This window comes from Salminus brasiliensis, chromosome 16 (genome assembly GCF_030463535.1).
Source record: "Salminus brasiliensis chromosome 16, fSalBra1.hap2, whole genome shotgun sequence".
NCBI lineage: Eukaryota > Metazoa > Chordata > Actinopteri > Characiformes > Bryconidae > Salminus > Salminus brasiliensis.
In genome coordinates, this window is record NC_132893.1 from 24,897,199 (window position 1) to 24,913,799 (window position 16,601).

At 41.1% G+C, this 16,601-nt stretch overlaps 1 protein-coding gene across 1 annotated transcript; it reads left to right on the plus strand.

Moving 5' to 3' along the window:
• The first annotated feature begins 4,898 nt into the window (after window positions 1-4,898).
• On the plus strand, window positions 4,899-16,052 carry paxbp1 (PAX3 and PAX7 binding protein 1). The gene is made up of 18 exons (XM_072658852.1): window positions 4,899-5,358; window positions 6,303-6,428; window positions 6,547-6,726; window positions 6,826-7,044; window positions 8,055-8,158; window positions 8,315-8,532; window positions 9,065-9,254; window positions 10,258-10,381; window positions 12,053-12,155; window positions 12,251-12,366; window positions 12,522-12,721; window positions 13,060-13,207; window positions 13,391-13,512; window positions 13,996-14,072; window positions 14,201-14,267; window positions 14,378-14,524; window positions 14,634-14,788; window positions 15,152-16,052. Exons 1-18 carry the CDS (start codon window positions 5,028-5,030, stop codon window positions 15,267-15,269), a joined length of 2,745 nt encoding a protein of 914 aa, XP_072514953.1. The 5' UTR covers window positions 4,899-5,027; the 3' UTR covers window positions 15,270-16,052.
• Window positions 16,053-16,601: the final 549 nt, after the last annotated feature.

The window sequence follows — 16,601 nt, forward strand, 5'->3', positions numbered from 1 at the left end:
CAGGCGAGGCTTTGAGTGATGCCTGGAAGGACTACTTTTGTTTTCTTACAGAACCATTTTTGTAAGAGATGTGTGAGTGGAAGAGCCTTTAAATTTGGTTAATAATATTTAATCATCATTTAATCATCAAGTAGAAGGTCTCCATTACAAGCATGGTTCTTTATGGAATCAAAAGTGCTTATTTTTTGGCATTGCTTTTGATGCACCTTTATTTTTAGGAGTGTAGATGATTCTCTGTTTGTGTGAATAAACTCCAGCATTGAGGCTCTTCAATGCCTCTTCAAAGACCCTGTTTACACCTTCCCACTTAATGTGGCTTAGATCAGGCCAAGCCACATAAAAAAGCAAGTGTAAACACACCCAAGACTCAAATCCGATACAAATGCGATCACTCAAACCACTTCAAGTACAACCCAAACACCAGTAATAGTTGCTGTGTCACAAGCAAATTTGCATTGTCCGTCCCACACAGCAATCAGATTTCAGTCTAACTAAACTGAGATACCAAGGGGATACCAAGTATAAATGCATGTGGCTAAAATGTTATCATGACACAATCCAGATACTCGTCTAGATGCTTGTGACCAGGTGACCAGGGGTCTTAGTTTAGCACCAAAAGGCCAATACAACAGAGTGGTATGTCATCAAAAATGATATCAGAGATGTCCATTACACATTTACCTCATAGCTCCAGTGCAGAACTAAAGAAGCACATTTTAGAGTTTTACTATATGGACAAAAATATTGGGACACCTGCTCATTCATCACTTCTTTCAAAATCAAAGCTTTTAAAGTAGACTTTAGAGTTTGGTATAACTGTCCTGGGATGGCTTCCTACTAGATTTTGGATAATTGCTGAATTGAATGAATGAATGTTGAATGATTGAATTCAGCGACAAGAGTTTTAGTGAGGACAGGATATTGGACCTCACCTCATCCCCAACTCATCGCAAAAAAGTATTGGATGGAGCACCATTCATCATTTCAGAGAACACAGTTCCACTGCTCCACAGCTCAATGCTGGAGGGCTTTATCCTCCTCTAGCTCACGCCTGGCTTTAGACAGGGTGCCAGTAGGTCCATGTTTATCTGCTGTAGTGTGTCTAATCACAAGATTGCCAACATTTCTCTACAAGGACTAGACAATATGTGTGCATGCATTTGCACATCTCTGTCAGCAATGGGTGCAACTTAAAGTAGCTGAACACATTCTCTAGAAGAGGTGTCCACAAACCTTTAGGCACATAGTGTATTAAGTCTTTTTGGGCCTGTTTTCCTTTAGGCTGTTTTAGCCCTTGTTAATGTAGGTTATATTTATTTGTAAGCTCATTTGTTTTGTCTCTTTCAGCTGGGTACCACAGGCTGTTCCTGCTGAATCGTCTTTTTTATTATCTGTTATTATTTGCCACGGGCCTCAGTAAACTACAGCCTGTAACCTGCATGATTCGGCATGTTTGCTTTGTTAGTGCCTGTGGACCAGTTTGTTGTCCTCTGTCATCTGCACCATGTGATGGATCTGGTGATTTGAAACTAATTTACAAGGTTCTTTGAGGGAACCTTAAAAGAACCAGATTGGGTTTCGAAAAGAACCATGTTTGTAATAGAGATGTGTGTGTGTGTGTGTGTGTGTGTGTGTGTGTGTGTGTGTGAAAGGTCTAAAGAACTTTCACTTCATGTACAGGTTCTTCACCAATTTAAAACAAATATTCACACTCTACAAATCTATAAACTTGGCTTTATGCAACCAAGAATGGTTCTTCTATGGCATTGCTCAAAGAACCGTATCTCCAATGTCTTACCAACCGCAACACATTTGAATTTTGTCTTGTTGCCCTTTCCTATAATAATTATTTTGATGTCTAACTAACACGATTTCTCCTTCTTATTATTCTATCCTCCCTGTTATTATAGTGGGAACCCAGTGTCCCTTCTCTGGGAAGCTAGCTCCCCTGATGGTGGGATCTGCTAACTGCATGTTTGCTGTCATTGTTGGGTAGATTGCTTAAATAATGTAATTATTTACACTTTTGGTGATTTTGTCTGTAAATCAAGTCCACAGGGAGTTTGTCCTCATCATAAAGGACATCAACAGGGCAGCACAACTAGCAACTAGTATATGTAACTTCATTTATATCGATAAAGAATGACACTTGTAAACTTACCTCAACTTGTCCCAATTTGCTCACTACAGGCAGGGATAAGTGCCTTTTTACATTCCCTGCTTTTGAACTCTCTGCCATGGAGCTGCAGAACTAAACTGAACTATGAAAGAGGGAGGTGGAGTGTAAGTACACACAGAACACTGGTAGATCTACTAAGCACATAGACAGACCAATCAGGATGCTCTCTGTGTCACACTCTCACTACGTTTGTCACTCACTGGCTCTGTCTCGCTCAACTGCTCCCAAAAAGTGCACACGCTTCCAATTTCCAGGATACTGTAAATTATTTGGGGACATCAGGGAGCCTCTATCAATACACGATTGGATAGAAAAAAACCTGACACTGTGTGCACTCCTTTTGTAAGGAAGCAAGTTTTGTCTTTGCTAATGGAGAATAAAACCCTGGGAACCTGGAAACTATAGTTATAGTGTTAGTTAATCAGTCAACAGGGGTTAAAATATGTGGTTTAAAGCAATATATGGTTTAAACACCAAACACAGATCACAGTATTCTGTAAACGTCTTGAGATATTATTATATTGCAGTGCAATTCTACATTATATGATGTTTTTGAATTGCAAAATGAAACATTCACACTAAATTCTATGTTATTTTATTTAATAATACTAATAGGCAACATGTTTTACCATGATAGCAATGTAACTTATTTAGGTTAGGTTTTAAGATGCTGTTTATACAAAGAAGCATCTGAATAAAACACAGTGTCAGCTGTTTACTATGGGAGTGGATCTAATCTGGTTTGGGATTTTTTGTGACAACCCACACATAAAAAAAAGCCCAACGATTCCAGTTAGAAAATACTTCAGTAAAGGTTGAAATGTGATTTCCATTTGTTACTCAAGTAAAAATATAAGTACACACTCCTAAAGTGAAAATATATTTCTTTTCTAGGTAAATATATTTCTTTACAATTCTAAATAATTCTGAAGAAAAAGCTCCTCATTTCTTGATTTCAAAAAAATTCTTGAAATGCATTTTGAGTTATAGATGAACAGAGCCATGACAGACTGAGTGTAATAAAGGTTTCTGGCAGAAGCATCATCTGCTTTAATCTCTGCTTGTCGAACAGAAAAACTAAAACATCCATAATTCAGATACAGAGTTTCATATTCAGCTCACAGATGATCAGCTCTGAAACCCTGGACATGTGATTAACACTAATGGTCAGCATTTCTACCTCACAGGACTGATTTAACTCTTATAAACTGGTCAAACTGATTGACGATATGAATCAATATATGAATAATTAATAAATTATGTATTTAATAATTTATTTAACACTGCTTACTATATCGTTTTTTGTGTTATTACAGTGAATATAACAGTGAGAAAGCAGTAGATCAGACATCGTAGTTTTAACCTGGCTGTCAGGCTTGTTTTTGTGGATCAGAGCTGCTGTCCGGATCATCGTCTGATACCCGCCTCTGACAGCAGCGGTGTTACGCCGAAATCCGTGACCGTTGGGGGCGCTGTTCACACGCACCAGCGCATTATGCAGAGCACCCTGCAGGACTTTTGCTTTTCGTTGTTCTCCCTATAACAAACCACGACAAACATTTACACACTATTTATGTGGTCTCTTAATTTCACAAATGTGCGCAGACCAGAGTTTCACTCGCAGTTTTCCACATATGAAAACTTCTCTGGGATCTCAGACATGATCCCCATCACAGCAATAACACAGACAGACGAGCACAGATAACCAGTCTGTACCATAAAACTGCGAATGAAACGCTTGTCTGCACGCTGGAATGAAAAGATCACTAAAACGTAAATGTTTCTCGTCGTTATGCTTGTTTACGGGAACACAGCGACAAGCTGCTGCGCCTCCGAGTAACTACCGAAGACTGCACGCGGCATGTGGACAGGTATCGCGAGACAGCGCCCTCTATCGTCACACTATTCAGTGGCCACAAATTTCAGTGCGACACTTGGTAAAAAAAATAAAAATAAAAATACAATAAATATATATATATATTAAGTTGAGTTTCTCTTGTCTTGAAGGGTTTAATATAATGAAAATTACATTTCACAACATTTAAAAAATCTCCTTATTTAATCAGGTCCAGATCAATTTAGTCTAAATTAGCTCTCAGAGTATCTTAGACATTTAATGTACTGTTGGTTTAATGATGCTCGTTGTAACCATGTGTATATAGCATTTTCGTGGTATAAAAAAATCATATACATGGTGATCAAATTCAGGGTGCAAATCCAGTCATACTATTTAATAATATAATAATATAATAAATAATTGGTTAGTTGGTGCGGCGCAACAGATAACACTACTACCTGCCACTGAGCTAGCTACCACACCACGTGGGAGACTGGGGTTCAATTCCCAGTCTGGGTCACTGTGCTGTGCTACACCAATAAGAGTCCTTGGGCAAGACTCCTAACACGACATTGGCCCTCCTCTGTAATACGAGAACCTTGTAAGTCGCGTCTGCTAAAAGCCATAAATGTAAATGTAAATAAATACAAAATAATGCACAGTACATATATATTACATAATGGTACAGAAAACTGATACTAAATAGTCTACATATATGTGTGTGTGTGTGTGTGTGTGTGTAGCTACATAGATATATATCTATCGATCTCTGTCTCCCTCTGCCTTTCAAATAGGGCTTTCATTGTGTGTTTTTACGGCTCTCCGCCAGATGGCAGCACTAACTTGCTCGCTCATAACCCATCCCGGTGCTGCTGGCGAGAAAGTAGCTCGCAACTCGTCGGTAAGATGGTGAGAGTCTGGAGGAGCCACAGCCAGTGTTTTGGCGCCTCACACAAATAACCCACGTTAGCCCGCCTGTTTCGCTGCGCTTGCGTTGGTGACCGCGTCGCGATGTTTAAAAAGGCGAGAAGGTGTAATTTCAGGCGGCGGAATGACTCCGAGGATGAGGAGAAAGAGGAGCATCAGAATGAGCAGCAGCCCCAGAGCGCCGAGCAGCACCAGCACCACCACCAGCAGCAGCAGCAGCAGCAGCAGCAGCAGCCGGCGCCGTGCGGGCCTGGAGCGGGAGACTCCGGCACAGCCAGCGTGGACAGCCACGCTGTCAACAACCACGGGAACGGCTTTCAGCCCGGCGCTTTAAAGAATGCCAAAGACAAGAAAAAGAAGAAAGAGAGCAAGGACGAGCCCAAAGCCAGCCTGCTCAGCTTCAACGACGACGAAGGTAGCTAGCTAGCTAGAATGCGAGCTAAACACCTAGCCTGCCAGTGCTAATAGCTAACATGGCTAGCTAGCGCTAACTGCGGTTAGCTGCCTACAGGAGCCGACGGCGTTAACGGGGAGCACATGTGCAGCTTCTCCCGTCATGTGCTGATTTTAAAAACCTACGCTTTGGTAGTTTGACCTGTGTATCAGGTCGCTTCATGTAGTTAGCTAGCTAGCACTAGCTCAGTCAATCACTTATGGGTTTTATTCAACCAAATAAATGAAGCTTATGGCTCGGAGGGGTTGCTAACGTGCTAGGTATAGATATTTTCAGCCAGCAGGTCCAGAGCAGTCCCACTTCTGATGGTTTTTTTGTATTAGTGCTTATATTAGTTTGGTCCTGCAGAGTTGTAATTATATAGCAAATGATAAGAAACGTAATCAGTACAAGTTATAACTTTCTGTGCATGCATTTTGCCCTGACTTCCAATAAAACAGCCCCCTCTTAAGCCATAGGTCCTAATATTTATAGCAAGCGTACTAGTGATTACAGAAAGTAATTAAAAACACCTCGTTTGAGCATTAACCACCCAGGCCTCCACTGTTACTTCACCCAAGTGTCTAGTTATGATCATGGACAGTGATTTACATGAAGATGGCAATGGAGAGGCTTCTTTAAGACAGCCAGGGGGTGTGTCTGCACAGGTTTATCAATGCCTTACTGAAATCGTAACACACTGAGTAGTTGGCCAGCTGGATTTGACCATAAGGTGGCTTTCATTGGTTATTGATTTTGAACAACAGTAGCGAATAGCAAGTATTGACTTCTGTATAATATTTGTAAGTGTTTTCCCCACATATATGGTATAACATCATTTATCTTTATTCTAGCTAATAAGCTTTTGGTTTCTTTTTGCTACCAAATACGTAGCCATTTTTTAAATTTCTCCTTTCTGATTTCAGAGGAAGCTGAAGTTTTCAGAGTGAAGAAGTCCAACCACAGTAAGAAGATTGTCAAGCAACTCAAGAAAGAGTACAGAGAGGAAAAAACTGTCCATGTGGTGCAGGATGTAACCACACGTCATGATGGTGTGTTTTATAGGCCAGATTCTGGCATTCATGTTCTTTTGGTCCATAGTAATGATGCCGGATGATCCTGTGACTAGTACATATATCTATGTCTGTACTTTGGTTGTCTTGGCTGTAGGTGTGTCTGGTCTAGCAGTAATTAAAGACGAGGTGGTGGACAGCAGAGGCAGCAGTGAGCAGGGCGAGGGTGAGATGGAGGTGGATAGTAACGATGAACCGGAGGACGAGAGTGAAGCCAAGCCGGGCAGCGGAGGCGCTTTCTCTGAGCCCCTGTCGGCTCTCAGCTCCCTCAGACCAGGTGTGTTTTCGTGATGTTTTTACCAGAATAAGAAACTGGATTTTTTTTCTTTGTTTAGTTAGTGTTAGTTTGTGTTTAAGCGTTCTATTCTTCCTGTAGGTGAGATCCCAGACGCAGCCTTTATTCACGCTGCCCGTAAACGACGGCAGATGGCTCGTGAGCTTGGAGGAGATGCTCCATTGGTGGAGTCTGAGGTAGCAAATAAACGCCTGGTTCGTGAAGATGAGCAGGGTGCAAGCGATGACGAAGATGAGAAGAGGATAGTCTTCAGTGGGGTCAAGCAGAAGAGCCAGCGGCAGAAAATAGCAGAGGAGATTGGTGAGTGTGGACTATCAATTTGTTGGTGTGTGTAATTGTATTCTAGATATGTGAATGGATCAGGTACTAGAATAGATTAATTTAAGGTAGTAAGCTTTTTTGAATCCATGAATTAATCAATAATTGGCCAAATGACAAGTTTTATTTTTTGTTGTTTTTAATAGAGAAACACAGCTTCTTACGTTTGCTAATCAGACGTAAAAAACAGTTACACTGTCTGTTGTAACAAAATGTCATCAATGTTACCTGTGCAGAAGGACACGCTGTTCCCTGTACCTTTTTTATTTATTTATTTATTTTATTTCACTTTTATTCATTTTTATTGAGCTGTTGTCTTGTACACAGCCATTAAAGTAAACGGGAAAATATAAGGCAGCGGAATAACAATGTTAGATAACACTTTGCCTAAGGTGTTACATTACTGTCCTAGCAGCGGAGCAGAAAGCTCTTCTTACATAGGTGGGGGTGATGAGGACACAGAATGTACGGTGCAGTTTTGCTGGCAGTTGACAAAAATAAATCATCTCTGCTTTGCAAAACGTACAGAATACCACATTTTTAGGTCTCTGTCCAAAATACTCCCACACTTTAGATGCCTGACAGTGCGGCTGCCGCTTGCGTTCTGGAGAAATCCATGCCTGCATCCCACTTCTATACTTTGCTTTCTACATTAATGAACATTCTAATCATGGTGCTCTATTTCTAGCACTTATTTAGTGTGGTAGTGAATGCGAGAGACACAGACCTTTTTAAGTGGGTGCAGCAACATTATGCAAATTCTCATATTTTTGTAATCGATTACAAGTTGCCTCTGCCCTAGTTACTTAATCCTTGATGCTGTACCCAAAGTTTTGCCCAGGCCACATTGATGAGTGATGTTTTGAGGAGTGGAGTTACTGTGATTTGCTGAAACCACAATTCAAAACTATGAACAACAAAAGTGATGTGGTGTCTGGTCAGTGTTGAATTTTATGTCCTAAATTGTACGAATGATGTTTGTTATTCTGCAGGTATTGAGGGTAGCGATGATGAGGCTCTGGACACTGAAGGTAATGATGAAGAGGTTAGTCGCTGGGAACAGGAGCAGATTAGGAAAGGCATTAGCATCCCACAGGTGAGCCCATGACATTGCATCCGTTCAGAAATAACTGATGTCTCCTTGGTTGATGCAGAATAACATAACAAAGGATTATAACTTTGTTCTGCTTTGTATGGTAGTGCACCTGTTTACCTGTTTTACCACAATTTATTTCCTCAAAAAATGTTACAGGTCCAGACCAGTCAACCTGAAGATGCGAACATGTACTACCAAGCTGGATACGAGGCCCAGCCATATGGAGTGTCCTACAGCATGCCTTATGGATATGCTGCGGTTGGGGCAGACAGCAGCAAGCCTGTGAAAGCTGAGGGTTCTGTGCCATACCCTATCCCTAGTAGCACTCTTAACCCTATCACTACAGCTCTGGTAAAGAAACGGCTCACAGACAGGTAGGCTCTGAGCGTCTTTTCTTTTCTCCGCTTCTCAAGCCCCCTTTATTCCAACCCAGCCAAGTCCGACATCCACGCTGAGTGAAACGCAGCCAGATCCCTTTCTATCAGTCTCTGGTGCTCAAAACACTGGTGTCCTTTAAGCCCAGAGTTTAAATGCATTATTGACTCATGGCAGTGGCCTGGGGGTGTGATTTGCCAATGACGTTTGCACAGAATTGGTGCAGTCTGGATTTCTCTGATGGGGTGAAGGTTAACGCTAGGTTTCCTGCACTTGTTTTCATTTAGAGAGAACAAGCTTTAGTTAACCTGTCCTAAACTACTCATTGCAGGCCTGCTTTATTTGTACCAGAGGTGCCCGGCCCTGCTCCTGGAGTTCCCACTGCCCTGCAGAGCTTAGTTTCAACACATCTAAGGCCTTATAAAGACGTTTTGAACGTGAGCCAGTAGAAGGAGCAGCTGCAGATGCAGGCGGGCATGTCTTTTGCTTTACTCTGGGAGTGGGTGCTGATGTCTATCTCCTGTGTGCCAGGCTGAGCTCTATGCGCCAGGGTCGCGATGCCAGCACCCGGCGCTATGAGCAGATCCAGGAGGAGCTGCAGGCCTCCAACAGCAGCATCCTGCAGCTGGAGGATTCCTCGCAGCACATCGCAGAGCAGTACAAATTCCTGCAAGAAATGCGAGGGTATGTCCGAGACTTGCTTGAGTGTTTCAGTGAAAAGGTAAGAAAAAATGATACCGTTGTTCTTTTTAAAAGCCTGTGTTAACCTGACCGCTGGTGTGATTTAGCAATGTGATGATTTGGTGTCACATTTTTGTTTTATCTGGTTTGCTTTGTTTTTTAGTTAGTCTCCTTCCAATGCCGTGGAGTATAATTATGGTCATTTTAATGATGGATAACAGCAGTTTAATCTTAATTGAGTTTACACTAAGGTTATCACTTGGCTAACAAATCAAATATTTCAGGTTCTGCACTGGTATTATTGCTTTGATGCAAGTAAACAGCAGGTCTTTTTTCCTCAGTGGTTTAGGACCATGGGCAGGGCAGCGGGTATTGCCTTTCTTGCAGCAGAGCTTCCAGAAGCATCTTCTTTTTAACAGCATGTCTTTAATTCCAGCTGCATGAAGACGTTTTGGAGTTTCAGTGCCTTTGCTGGGGCACAGCAGTTAGTAGTTGTAAGCAGGCAGTTTTATCATATTGAAAGGCCCTGTTCACAATTGGCATCAAATCAAGTCTCTTAACTCGTTTACGCATTTTTTCGCATATATTTTTAAATAGGACTTTTAAATTTAAATTTAATAAAAGGTAGATCCACTAGAAAGTGAAAGCCTACACAGAATAACTTTGTATTTTTCACAGTAGTCTAGTTTAAATGTTCTGTAGAAAAATGATCTCTGATGAGTTTTCGAATGCAATAGCTACATGCTGCAGGGCAAATGTAAACATTTTGTCATCATAGGATGAATATCTGATTGTCATGATTGTATATAGGCAATTCTGTGTCCCTGCCAAGTGTAAGCAAAGTCAAAGCCAAATTAAAAAGCCAGTTTGGCTGAGCTCCTTACACTGATTGATAAGTTGGCTGTGGTTTTGCTGTCCTGTGCCTCAGCAAAAGGTACCGAGACCCAGAGCCACTCGTGCTCGCTCGCTCTCTCTCTTTCTCTCTCGCGTTCTCCCACTGCTCATCCAGGAGCTGCCGTCACAGAACCCATCATATCTTTCAGGTGCCTGCTGTTCTGGAGCTGGAAGCTGCCATGCACCAGTTACTAAGGCAACGGGCGGCGCGGCGTGTCCAGAGAAGACAGGATGATATTAAAGATGAATCGGCGGAGTTTTCAAGCCTTTCAAGTCAGTCCATCTTGAAGGTTTTTATAATTTATTTGAATGGCCTCATTATTTTTTTTCCTCCTGTATGATAGCGCCCACGCTTAAGCACACTGTTAGTTACAGCCCTGTTTGTCTGGGCTCGCTGTGCTGTTGCTGTCCACATTCTGGCACAGCTGAACATATCCATTCTTCAGTATTGTAGAGATACGTAAAACATTTTGCGATTTATAGCCTAGAAATAAGCACAGTTATGTGGTCCTTTACTTTTGTGTGAGCATTTGTTTGTTTTTGTGTGTGTGTATGTGTGTCTGGGTGGAAGAGGTTGCAATCTCAGTGTTCTCAAATAAAAATGTATTCAGTTCTCTTGTGAGAATTGGCTGAGCCAGTGTCATACTGTCACATCTGAAGCGTTGCTAAGGTGCGACGTCAGTAAGTATGAGTCAGGCAGTGGGATGAAGTTCTTCAAATACCTATTACATAAGCTTGTGAACGCTGTACGTTTACCACAGCTCTGCAGATGTTTTATTTAAGCTAATGTGCAGTACGTTCATTGGAAACACATTTATCCTCATGTCCAGAGCTCATGGCAAGCCGATTTGGCCTAAAACACCATCAGCTGAATCTGCGACAAAATACGTAACTTTGTTTTTGCTAGATTTGCAATCTTGAAATCTAGAAATTCTTATTTTAGATCTCCGCTATAAAGTTTGTACCAGTAATATCAGATTTACAGATCTGTAAAGCCGTTCTTACTTGTTCTATACTGGTGACGCAAAATGTAATAATGGTTAGTTATGTTACCATTGATTTACACAGAATCTCACGCTCTCTTATTTGGAATTCCTTTTTTGTGAGTAAGAGCCCATTACAGATATAGATGTCTACAGTTATATTTTTACGAGTATAAATTCCAGCTATCTACATTAATTCTGACTAGCAAAAATAGATCTTATTATTATTGTTATTATTATAGTCTAAACTGAATTGTAGAAATGCTGTTTTAGCCTATTAATGGACATGTGGACCTGACCTTTTTACTAGTCAGAATTAGTGGAGACATCTGGAGTTACTATTTCTACTAGTAAAATGATGTGTAAATTGAGTTTGAGTTAGAAAAATATTATCACAGATAAGAGCAAGTGACATTTCATGTAAATCAGTGGTAACATAGGACTAGTCAGTTACATTAGTATGTGTCATCCTAGTAATGTGATTAATCTGAAGGGATTATAGGGTGTACATCTGATATTAGTACTGAACTATAGCGCATGGTATCTATGGTATCTGAAATGAATTTCTACTAGAAATTACATACATTACAGACATCTTGAATTAGGTTTTTTACTAGTAAAAAATTAAATTAAAGTTGCTGGTGTCAAAACTAAATTACAGATATCGATTAGCATTTGCCCTAGTTTTTATTTGTTTTCTAGTGAATTTAGTGTGTCTATCTATAATTACAGTTTTAACTTTAACTTAAGATTTATGAAAATCTATGGTAATGTATTAGTGGTCAAAATTATATTAAGAAGATGGCAGTATGGCTAGTCAAAATGGCTATAGATCTAATATTAATAGAAAACATTTCATAATTGATATCTGAAATTAGTGAAAATGCTAAAGATTTGTTAGGGCTTAGGGTTGGAGAGTTCCTTTAGTCTAGGAGGTTAATCTGACAACTTTCTGTTGTAGGTAAGGCTGTTATGGCCCCTAATATGGACCCTTTCGGTCGAGACCGCGCAGCATATCAGGAGCTCAGCAAGCAGAGGAGGGTAGCAGAACGTGAAGCCAGGAGGTATGGCAGACTGCTTGTCATTTTTATTTATTGCACTAAACACCAGCTGAAAGTTGTTAGTGGTTTGAGTGTGTATTTTTATTTATTTTGTGCAGAACACGTCGCAGACAGGCTCGAGAACAGAGCGGGAAAAGAGCTGAACACAAAGAGGGACTGTCCAGTGACGACGAGGAGACCTCCACAGACATTACCAGCTTTAACCTAGAGAGAGGTAACCATCTTGTAATGAATATAGATGTTGTTTTTTTTGTACAGTAACACCTGTACCTTCAATCAGAAGTGCTCACTTGTATAATCGGTCGATCAAACAAGGTGCTTTAGTTATTAGGAAGCATGTGACTAATTGTTGTCTTCCCACTCTACTAGATCGCATTTTGAAAGACTCAAAGAAGATATTTGAGGACGTTGTAGATGACTTTCATTCCTTGGATTGTATCAAGACTCGATTCGAGGTGTGGAGGAAGCTTTACTTTACATGCTACAGAGACGCGTACATTGGCCTGTGTCTTCCCAAACTCTTCAACCCCCTTATCAGGCTGCAGCTCATCCCATGGTCCCCTCTGGAGGTATGGCTCGCTTTTTTTTTTATTTTTGTTTTTTTTTTACTCTTGATAACTTTCAAGACCCAGTGTCCCAAAAGCATTTTAGTTTTAGCTTGAACTTTAGCTTTAACTAGTAAAGAGAGCGTTCAGTATGATGCTTGCTTGACCATGTAAGAATCTTTGTGCTAAGATGTTTGCTGGAAATTCAGCCCAACTCAGATTAGTTTGGTAGTATGCAGCAAACAGACTAATGATGTATGTGATGTTACATTTTGTGTGCATTTGTGTGAATGGCCTACATTTACAGGCTGGCTAAGTGATTTTGAAATAGATTAGATAATTGTGGTGTCTGCTGTCTGTAGGAGGAATGCCCAAACTTTGAGTACATGTTATGGTTTGAGTCTCTGCTGTTCTACGGCTGTGAGGAGCTGACCAGCGCTCGGGAAGAGGACATTGATACTGGCCTTCTGCCCGCCATTGTTGAGCGGGTGGTCCTTCCCAAACTTGCGGGTGAGTCCAGCTTTAAACAGTGGAAATGACGGTGGCATCAGGTCAAAAGCAGACACCTGAATACACCTGTATTTTTTATTTTTTTTGTATTGAGAACAGTCTGATGTTGTGTAGCGTTTACTTGGCGTAAGCAAATTAAACCACACTGAGCAATAGTTTATTTTAACTGTTGTTTCTCTTCAGTGCTGGCGGAGCAGGTGTGGGACCCAATGTCATGTCGTGAGACCTCCCGGCTGGTGGCCTTTATGTTGCGGTTGATAAAAGGCTACCCCACAGTACTGCATGGGGAGAACCGCAACACGCAGGTTAGAGCATTAAGCTAGCTCTGTTTGAGCCAGAACGGAATGACCGATCTAGAGTCCTATAAAACAAATAGTTAGTTGTGGTTTTATTTATTCACTTCTTTACACCCTTTAAAAGGAAGCTGTCCAGAATTACTTGAAGAATGTAATCATATGAGCATAAATAGCTGTTAGGAAAGTTGTTTTGCTTCTTAATTTTTAATTTCAGGGTTTTTAGGTTTAGGACAGCTGCACAATACAAAAAGGAACATGTAACAATTGTAATGTATATAGATTCTGATGATGGTAGCATTTACTGGGTAATAGTATATTCATTTTAGCATATATTCTAATATTAGAATACTAGTATAAGGGTCAGGGTTTGGGTTACAATATTAGAACTTGTTTTAAGAGAGGAGAGTTTAGATTCATGCAAGGTTTAGGGTGGTACTGATGTTGGGTATATGTAATCTATGACCGATATTAAGCTAAAGTCTGTGCTTGCAGGAGCTGCTGAGGACCATTGTCATGCGCATAAGACGCTCACTAGATGAGGATATCTTCATGCCTCTGTTTCCAAAAAAGTATGATACTTATGATGCCTTATTTAATTTAAAGAATTATTTATGTACTAGAAGAAACCTTACAGCTTTTTCATGCCTGATTGAATGTGTGGTGTATCTGACTGTTTCCCTTTTTTTTTCCCATTCAGTGTTATGGAAAACAAGAACTCTGGTCCATACCTATTTTCTCAGAGACAGTTCTGGTCTTGTGTGAAGGTAAGGTGAAAGTGCCTATGTGGGGATTTTATAGTTATGTTGTGTGTCCTCTTCCGATTACTACATTTAAGACTCCCACACTCTCTGTCTTTCTCACTCATTGTCTGCAGCTACTTGGGAACATCCTGCAGTGGGATGGCATCCTGTCTCAAAGTACTCTGAAGGAGCTTGCTGTTGACAGCACTCTAAATCGCTACATTCTTTCAGCACTGCAGATGGCAGACTCTGGGGAAGACAGTGTGGAGAAATGCCGTAAGGTGAGCACACATCTGACATTGCCTTATCAAACATTATATAAGTTATATAGGTCAAACTGCTTGTTGTCAGTTAAGCCTTAAACTGTTCTGTGGTCACTGCTGCCCTCAGGTGGTAGAGCATTTCCCTGTACATTGGTTCAGCAGTCTAAAGGGCCAGCAGACTCTGCCTCAGATGGAGAACTTGTGCCGGTATATGAAGCACCTGGCTAGCTCGCTGTACCGCTCCAGTCTCGTAGCCTCTGACGTGGACAAAAGGAATGTCCGGTAAGTTGATTTTAACCACACTTGAACCTGCTGAAGCAGTGGTTCTTGGTGACTGAGGACTGGGATTATACAGGGGTTGATAATTACATGTTTGTTACAGCATTTTGAAACAGAACTGCAGCTCCGGGCAGACCCACAAGACATGGAGGCTTTGGTTTATAGCCAATTGTGCTTATTGGAGATTTGTGCATTGTGAACATGCAAACCACATCAGGTTTAACTTGGATTTTGCTGTGACTGAAGCAGTATTTGACCTGTATTTGAGTATCAAGTCTTTAGACTTTGAGTGTCATATTGATGAATGATTGTTATGAAGGTGTTGAAGAGTAGGCTTTATGTTCTCATTTTGTTTCTCTCACACAGGGAGCACATTAAGGAGGTGGTGAAGCTTCTGGGTCATCTCAATGCTCTTGACCATGTAATCGCTGTTGCATCAGAACATGGAATTAAAGACATTAAGACACTGCTGGAGAGTAAATGAATGACGACAGCTTCTGGAGCCATGACTCAAACTGACTCTCGCTGTCTGCTCTGTGTATATATTGTGGATATTGTACATGTCTGTGGGCTGGGAGTTAGTTTTCCCCTCCTTGCTGAGGTACACTGTTGTTCCGCTGGGTCTACCTAAAAATAGCCCAAACCCGAATGAGGTTACAATGCTGTGGCTGTGGGTTTGGCTATAATCTACGGTGGATTTTTTGTTGTTGTTTTTTTTAATGCAATCTGACAGAGATGCTGCAGAGTTTCTGATCCTAATCACATGGACTTCACACAAGTTTATGGAAGTGCTGGTGCTGATCCATTCCAGGTGGCTGGTCCAATGTGAAGAAGTCATTGTATGCCAAGTTAGGCCTCCACTGATGTCTTTAAAAGCTCTACTCAGACTGCCTCAGTGCACTGTGTGACTCTTCCAAGCCTCTGCTTCTTGGAACGTTTCTTGCTTTCCTACAGCTCACCTGTGTTCCACTTCAGAAGACCCAGATTGAGCTTTGTCAGTGGTTGCTGACTGCAGCAACCTTTTAATGATCTCCTATGGCTCTTGTGCTGCAGTATGAATGGTTTCAGATTGGCTGTAGACATAGATAGCACTTCCTGCTCCTTGCTTGTGTGCCATACATAAGTCTTAGCAAGTTCTTCAAATGTGACTTCACTTCTGTTTGCAATAACAGACATTCTGTGCATTTTTAATTAACTTTTTTTTTTTTTTTTTTGGAGATGTTTTATTAACCTGAATAAAGGTCTGCCAGTGGAAGCTTTGGTTGAACCCAGTGTACTGCGAAACTGATTTTAAAGCAGTGGAGAGTTTTTACTTTTATTTTTTTAATGATTTGTCATGGTTTTGTTGATAAATGAGAACACCTGAGTAGCATGTTGCTTTGTCACTCTGATCCATGGTTTGGATTATGTATTTGATATTGGTTAATGCACATTTCCCCCAATCTTATCATATACCCTACTTTTCTCACCCCTTTTGCACATGTATCATTACACCACTGGTCCTTATAAATGCCACTCCAACCCATCCCAAATGACCGTGCCCCTTACTACGGGGGGGGGGTGTTCTGCCCTCTTGCCTGATGTTTGGGCATGTTGACCCTTAGACCTCATGTACAGCTGGTCCAGAGCGTCCCATTCTGTTGCCATTGCTTTTTAATATGAATATTTTACATCCTGTAGTGCAATGGACTGCAAATAGTGTCTGGATGCGTTTGGACGTGTGTGTATGTACGGGTGTAGGCTAGCGGCCCCTTTTCTCTCCAGCAACACACAGGCGGAGTTCGTGGAGTCCACTCCTAAAAAAGTGAAAGAGCTG